Source organism: Dendrobates tinctorius, unplaced genomic scaffold (assembly GCF_039654945.1).
Source record: "Dendrobates tinctorius isolate UK_male_01 unplaced genomic scaffold, ASM3965494v1 ptg000016l, whole genome shotgun sequence".
Lineage (NCBI taxonomy): Eukaryota > Metazoa > Chordata > Amphibia > Anura > Dendrobatidae > Dendrobates > Dendrobates tinctorius.
Genome location: NW_027361684.1, coordinates 87,593,678 through 87,601,218, shown reverse-complemented (window position 1 = coordinate 87,601,218; position 7,541 = coordinate 87,593,678). Strand labels below are relative to the sequence as shown.

The window sequence follows — 7,541 nt, the reverse complement described above, 5'->3', positions numbered from 1 at the left end:
AACAGACGAGGGAACTCCTAAGGGTAGTAAGCTTGAACAGGGAGGACGCTTCATTACCGCAAGAGGTGGTACGACCCGGGCACGTACTGAAGGCCATAGGAAGAAGTGCAGGGAAAGCGGAGAATGTGGACTATATGGAACCCTATGCTGATGTTGTATCTGACAAGGATGTGCTGCAACAAGGAAAAAGTAAATTCTTTAATTTTAAGTTGCAACTGGACTGTGTCTCTGTTTGTGCGCAATCGTCTAGAAGGGGTCTGCAGCAGCTCAAAGGAGACCCTGAAGGTGCAGAAAGCAGAGACGCAAGTACACGGAATGTGGAACATTATTTGGCTGTGACAGGAGGCAAGGGTGCATAAGACCTAATAAACTCAGCCACGACTACGGCCCTGGCGCTCCCTCATACCCCCATGCTACTTATTTCCATACTGAACCCCCTTGATACTCCTTCTCCATACCAAGCCCCTCATGCTACCCCATTTTCCATACAAACCCTCTATTTTACCCCATTCTCCATACTGAGCCCCCCATGCTACCCCTTCTTGATAGAAAGCCCCACATGCTGCTCCTTTTCCATAGCAAGCCCCCCATGCAACCCCAATTCCACACCAAGCCCCCTCATTCTCCATACAGAGCCCCTCCCATAATGCTACCTCTATCTTCGGCTCAATGAGTACTTACCTTCTCCTCCTTTGTGGACGACTGCAATGATGTTGGCAGCATTGTTCCACAATTTCCATCCCTTCTCTGCTGTGTGCAGCATTGGACCTTCTGCCACCCATTTGCAGTATTATGCCCCTCCGCCCTATCTGAAGCAATATACCCCCTTTCTAGCTCTCTCCACCCTTTCTGCCGCATTGTTGCCCCTTCCTATCTCTCCCCACTGTCTGTATCATTGTTTATCCAGTTCCCATCCTTCCCTTAGTCTCCTAAGGTCTGCATCCTTCTCACCTTCCCTAACTTTAGCATTGTGCCATGTATTCTGCCCATCCACCCACCGTCTGCAGCTACATCCCCCTCTTCCCAATCCTCCTCCAGTCTACACCATTGCCCACCCTTTCTATCCTCTCCCACTGCCAGTAACACTCTGCCCCCCTTTCCATTCCTCTTCCACTGTTTGTAACATTGTACCCCATACCTTTCCAATGTCTACAACATATCCCTTCACTTTCAGCAGCATTTTGTCTCACTACCGGAAACATTATGACCCCATTCCCACCCCTTCCCCCAACTGTACCTCTGTGCATTGTTTCCACTGCTACCCCACTGTGCAGCAGTGTGCCACAATTTTTATCCTTCCCCTTCTATAGCATTTTGCCACCCATCCAACCCCTTCCCTCCATCTCCAGCCATGTGCCCTTCTTCCCATCCTTCTCCAACTGTCGTTAGTATCATAACTCCCATCACATCCTTGATCCTTGCCTGCAGAATTATGTACCCCTTCCCATTCCTTCCCTACTGATTACAGCATTATGCCCCACTTCCCATTCCTCTCTCATTCTGGAGCATTGGATCTCACCAATCTTCAGCGTCCACAGCATTGTGCCTCCCCCTTCCCCAATGTCTGTGCCATTTTGTTTGATACCTGTCTAACTGTCTACAGCATTGTGCCCCCTTTACTCAACTCCCCGTAGTATTGTGCACAGTATTATGTCCCAAACACCCTACACTTGTAGTACATCTTTCTCACCCTTGACAATCTTGCAGTGGGTAATGGAGTTTGGACAGCTCTCCACTCTTACAACTTCTGCAGTTCCTCCAGTCACCCACAGGGTAAAGGACCTTTGGTCATGTTACTATGATTTGACACAGATCCTTTTCCTCTTTTAAATTTGCAAATTGTACTGACATTATCAGTGCTGGTCTTGCCTTATGTAGGCAGGTGGCCCCTGACTGACTGGCAGGACAGATTATCAGTGGGGATTTTAGAACTTTAATTTCTTCATTAAACTAAAGTTGCCAATTTCAGCAGGGAGCCTATACAGACATTATTATGAGCCTTATAGCATTCTGCTCATTGTTTAATAACCACATTTTTGCTGGCAAGGTTCCCTGCAACCAATAAGTTTAATATGAGAATTAATTTATTTTTCTTTGTAAATAGGTATCCTTCATAACCCAACTGTACCATTTTATGCGAAAAGCAAAAGAACAAGCAGTGCATGCAACCATTATTTTATTATCCACAGAAAAAAAATGTATATTTCTCTTCCACAATATAATATATAATAGCATCTCTGCATAAAAAAAGTATTAAAAGCTTTCATTATTGCCATATATAAAAATGTGTCCTCAAGAAAATCCCAAATTGTACAAATATTTAAATAGTCACATGACTTTTATTCATTAAAAGGAATTTTTCAAGTTCAGGAAAAAGCTAGTTTAGAGGCGAGTAATGTGTTTTTTTTTATTATTATACACCATTTACCTTGACTTGAGCAATATTTATTCTTGACCTTGCAAAAACTCCTTTAGTGAAAAAGACTGTACACAAAGTGTTAAGTAACGTCCCATGTGTCCTGTGTCTGTGATATTGCTGTGTTACTGGCATCAGAGGCTAGGTATTACTAGATCCATAAATAATATTGGTGGCCACTTATGCAGATTCACTGACCTCTATGGGGATTGTACTAGGCACAAATTGTAAAGAGGTCAGTGTACAGGGAGAGGGAGGAGGTAAGCTGTGACCATCACCTATTGTTATTGATCGGACGCCAGCTTCATAATAGAAGTAATCCTGCCTAGGATAGTAATGAAATGTCTCCTGAAAAATGCAGGACAGAAAGTGTGAATCTATCGTGAGGGTAAGTGACAAGTGTGGAAACAGCAATTTTTCAGGATTAGTCCTCAAAGTGAAATAATAATGAACCCAATAAATCTGACACCATCATGCATTTGTGAAATAAAGAGCCAACATATATAAAGATGAATTTCTCTGTACAGCAGGTATATGCAGCAGTAGCTCTCCATCATTTTATTCCAAATTGTCCATCACATGTCTATCAGTTACAAGTGTGTCCAACTTCAGCTTGAAATTTCATCTCATCTCTTCGAAGTGGGAAGGAATCAATGAGTGTAAAAAGGTCTGAATTGTTTATGGGGGTGGCGTATCTTTCCTTGTCCACACCATGTTTATCCAGTACAACCATCTGAAATTTTCTTTCTGGTATTCTTAGGAGCAATCTAAGGGTATGAAAATGACATCATGAGGTATAGCTAGTAACATAGTACAAATCAATCATACAAGGATAAAACAAGTATAAAACATAACTGTACGCACAGTCAACAAGTCACATTTTTAGCCAAAATTGCGATATTTTCACAAATAAACGCAAGTCATATTGATCAAATTTTACCACTATCATGAAGTACATAGGCTAGTGTGACTCCAACCTAAAGCCCCTGTCTCACATAGCGAGATCGCTGAAGCGTCACCGATTTTGTGACGCAACAGCGACCTCGCCAGTGATCTCGCTACATGTGACACGCAGCGGCGACCGCCCCCCCCCCCCACTGGATATCGCTGATTGTGCTCGAATGTCCTGGGCCATTTTTTCATCATCGGCATCCCACTGGCCAGCGCGCATCGCTGTGTTTCACGCCGACAAGCGACCTCGTTGGCGATGCAGAACTCAGGGACGCAGGCGGGAATCGTCAGAAAAGCTGCTGTGTGACAAGGTCCCAATGACCGCAGAGGTCGTTATATGGATCGTTAGATCGTTACTGCGTCGCTGAAGAGATCTGCCTATTTGGCAGCTTACTAGGGACCATGTAGCGACCAGGTCGTATCGCTGTCGGGATCACTGGTGCGTCGCTATGTGAAACGGGACCCTAAGAGAGGATGAAGTATAGAATCTCCGCGCTGAGATATCTTGTTAATGAATGCAATATGATACTGAGATGTGGACGGCGATGCTCAGGATGGCTAAGGCGCTGATTCTGGCTTTTTTGCTAACTGAAGCAAAACTTTAAAAGGTGCTGCTCCCCACAGTGCAATTTAAACATTCAGTGAATAAATGTGATTCGTCCATTTTTGGGAGGGGGAGGCTATTTATAGTGTTTATTGTATGACCAATCATCGTGATTCTCCAGGTCAGTGTGATTATGGTAATACCAAACTTGTATTGATTATTTTACATTTAATGTTGTGGAAAAAAATCAGTTGTTAAGAAGAAAATTGATTTGTAGCATCATTTTTAGACACCCATTACGTTTATATTTTTCCATCAATAGAGATATGTGAGGGCTTATTTTTGAATGGTGAGCGGATGTTTATATTAAGGCTGTGTGCACACGTAAGTGTTTTTTTTTTTCGCTTTTTTTAAGCGTTTTTACTGGCAAAAAAGCTTAAAGAAAGCTTACAAGAAGCATCCCATTCATTTTAATGAATTCTGCACTTTTCGTGCATATTGATGCGCTTTTTTCCGCGACAAAAGCACACTGCTGTAAAAAACGCAGCATGCTCATTAATTTTGCAGAAATATCCGCATTTCTAGCTATTTTCTATGAGACGGGGGACGTGCGGAAAAAACGCATAAAAAACGCGCTCTTTCTGGGAAGGAGTCCGGTTTCCATGCAGAAATTTTCTGCATACGTGGGCACATAGCCTAATTCCGTTTCATTATACGTACAAAGTTTTGATCACTTTTTATTGCATTTTTTAGGGAGGTGGTTTGACTGAAAAAAACACTATTCAGATTTTTTTATTATTTGCCTATGGAAACAATTCTTCCGTTATTGAGAAGAGGACTGTAGCAGTGCTGGGAACCAGGTGATGATGGCAATCTGTAAGTTTTTTTTTATACACTTACGAGATACTACATACACTTTACATAGATCTAACGAAACAAACAAATTAATGGGAGTGCTTATTTAATGTGAAAAAAGGAGGATGATTAAAATTTAGTTTTTATTTTTTACTGTCTATTTTAGTCCCATTGGTTCCTTGCTCTGAACACTGAGCTCTGCTCAGTCAGTATAAAGCTTCATCAGACGTCTGTGATGCAGGGACATCTGAATGAGGCTTTACTGGTCCATCTGCAAAGTGTATAAGAACAGATGATTATCACTGGTTACTGTGCTGTGTATGTGTAAAGCAGGTAAAAGGATGCAGTAACACAGAGGCGCAGAGCAAGGGATAACAAGGGTGTGGGTTAATTAACACAAGAGGGGTTCTCCTCGAAGGGAGCCAACAAGGGGTTAAACAACTTTAAGGCTGGAGTCACACACAACCATTAAAAAATCGGTCCCATTTTAACGGTATGAAATTGCACAAAGAATTCTTATCCAGGGATCCGTCTGTCATCCCACTTTCCGGCGATGAACTGATTTTATTCGCATCTAAGCATCCATTTGACATCCAATGCCAATGCCTGATGCTCTTTCCTGTTGACCTGGAGAAGTCTTGCGATTTAATCGCAAGTCACATGTGTGGTGCGTTTTCAATGCGATTTTTAATCGCATCCATAGACTTGCATTGGCGAATCCGATCCGAAAATCGGTAACAATCACAGCATGCTGCAATTGTTTTGGTCCGAGGAATGGATCCGATAAAAAAACGCATGATGGGAGCAGCACCATAGAATAACATTGGGACGAATGCAATGCGATTTTTTTGTGACTCCGGCCTAACAGTGTAAAGGTTATTTTAACTAAACAATCTTTTTTATCAGGTTCAACTTATCATGACTCCGCTGTCCTTTACACGCTTTCAGTCTGATGGGTGATGGGATGCCGGCAGAGGCCAGTGCTGTGTCTTCAGGTTTCCCCACCTAACACACGATCCCACTTCTGACGGCAGCAGGCAGTCACTGGTTTTGCCCGCTGAGCCCCTAGACTATTGAACTGTAGAGCCGAAGAGTGCAGCTCTGCACAAGTCTCTACTCGATGTGTGCTTTCCTGTGCACCTGCCAATACCTGGTACACCCACTGGTATCTGGATTGCCGCACCGCAACGCTTACTTCAGCGCCCATCTCTCTGCACACTCACTGGTACCCGGGAGTCCCCCCTGCGCCCGTCCTGTGTCTCTGCTCTGCAGTCTGTCTCTCCGCAATGCGCAGCAGGTCCCTGCTCTCTCTTCCCTATAGCTCGAACTCTGTCTTTTCCCGCGCTTGACTCTCCCTCTTCCCCTCAGTTACCACGTCCCTTCTCTCTTGGTCATGGGTCCTTTCCGACTCCCATTTCTTCCCCCCCCGTAACACTGAACGCGGCCTCCTTCCTTACATATGTTCAACAGAACCTACATAGATGGCCAAAGCAACAGAGCTTCCGAATGGACACAAACTTCTATTTGGTGATGTAGTTGTGGCGCCAATGAGGGTTCAGTTGCCACAGAGGTACTGCACCTCACCCAGAGGTGTGATACCCCACTCTAAGGTAAGAAGGGGGCACCTTACAGGACTCTAACACCTGCACCCAACACACACCCTATAGCAGCAGGGCACCCTGGATGTACCCTATGGGAGGAGGATCTCATCCCTGTCTGGGTAGGAAAGGGTGTTGGGAAGTGGGTGGAGTTAGTAGGATGAGAGCGGGAGAAGAGCGTTTTAGCCAGAGAGACTGAAGGGGAAGTGAAAGGGAGCAGACGTGCTGACAAGCAGCTCCCTGGAAAATCTGAAGGAAAGAGGCAGAAGGATGCTCCTGGAGAGAAGAGATCCTAGAGGCACGGTGCTGCGCCCATAATGCCTGTGGGGCTCATTCCACGCCGGCTAACGTTGGGTGGAGGGATCAGGTCACAGTGGGATATCTTCTCTGAAAAGGCAGCCATATAGGAGCAAGGGAACCCAGAGAGGACATCGCCCAGCAAGGTCCGTGGCTGCTGGCTTGGGACACTGACTGAGGTGTTGGGTAGGAAGAGGCAGAAAACCAGCACCATGAGACAGCCAGGAAAGGCATACACTGAAGGGAGTCCTGAGAAGGTGGATCCTGATCTACCTGGGAGTTTACTGAGCCCCTCACCTGGAGGATGCAGCACCAAGCAGGCACCTGTGTGCACCAGAACTGTGAGTACACCTTTGGAACTGCACCCAGCTGTGTCCTCTGAATACTTTGTGCAACACCCACTCAGCACTGCTACATCCTTTGCCAAATACTACATCATTACCATCTTCAATATATTACATCTGCCCTGGGACTAAGCTCTGCCTGTGGAGAGCTGTACCAACTCTGCTGCATCATCACCAGTCCCAGAGGATCTGCTCTGCAGAGCTGGTCACTTCTGACCAGAAACCACAGGTGGTGTCACGAACACTTTATTACAAACACTTTATTTTTCCCTTTTTCACTATACCCCTATTATTGGATGCCCAGGGCCATGGACCTGGTCACCGCTGCCGTGACACTGCCCCTTTAAGAAGCAGCCTGGTACTGAGTATCGCCACTGCCCTGGAGGACGCTCCATAGTCACTAACAATTATACATAGAACAGCCACACCCATTACCGTAATAATTCAAAACAAAGTTTATTATGCACAATGCATTGCACATTCAAATTTTAAAAAGAAATATAAAAAGTAGAAAAGGATCACTTCAGTCAAGATTA

At 44.8% G+C, this 7,541-nt stretch overlaps 1 protein-coding gene across 2 annotated transcripts in view; it reads right to left on the bottom strand.

Annotated features, from left to right (window-relative positions):
• Positions 1 to 2,159: 2,159 nt before the first annotated feature.
• SRPX (sushi repeat containing protein X-linked) overlaps positions 2,160 to 7,541 on the bottom strand; it is a 160,156-nt gene continuing 154,774 nt past the window's right edge. For both annotated transcript variants that reach the window (XM_073566022.1, XM_073566023.1), the window contains one exon: positions 2,160 to 3,183. In XM_073566022.1, the coding sequence (XP_073422123.1) occupies positions 3,003 to 3,183 (181 nt within the window). In that variant the 3' untranslated portion in view covers positions 2,160 to 3,002. The remainder of the gene's footprint in view (positions 3,184 to 7,541) is intronic.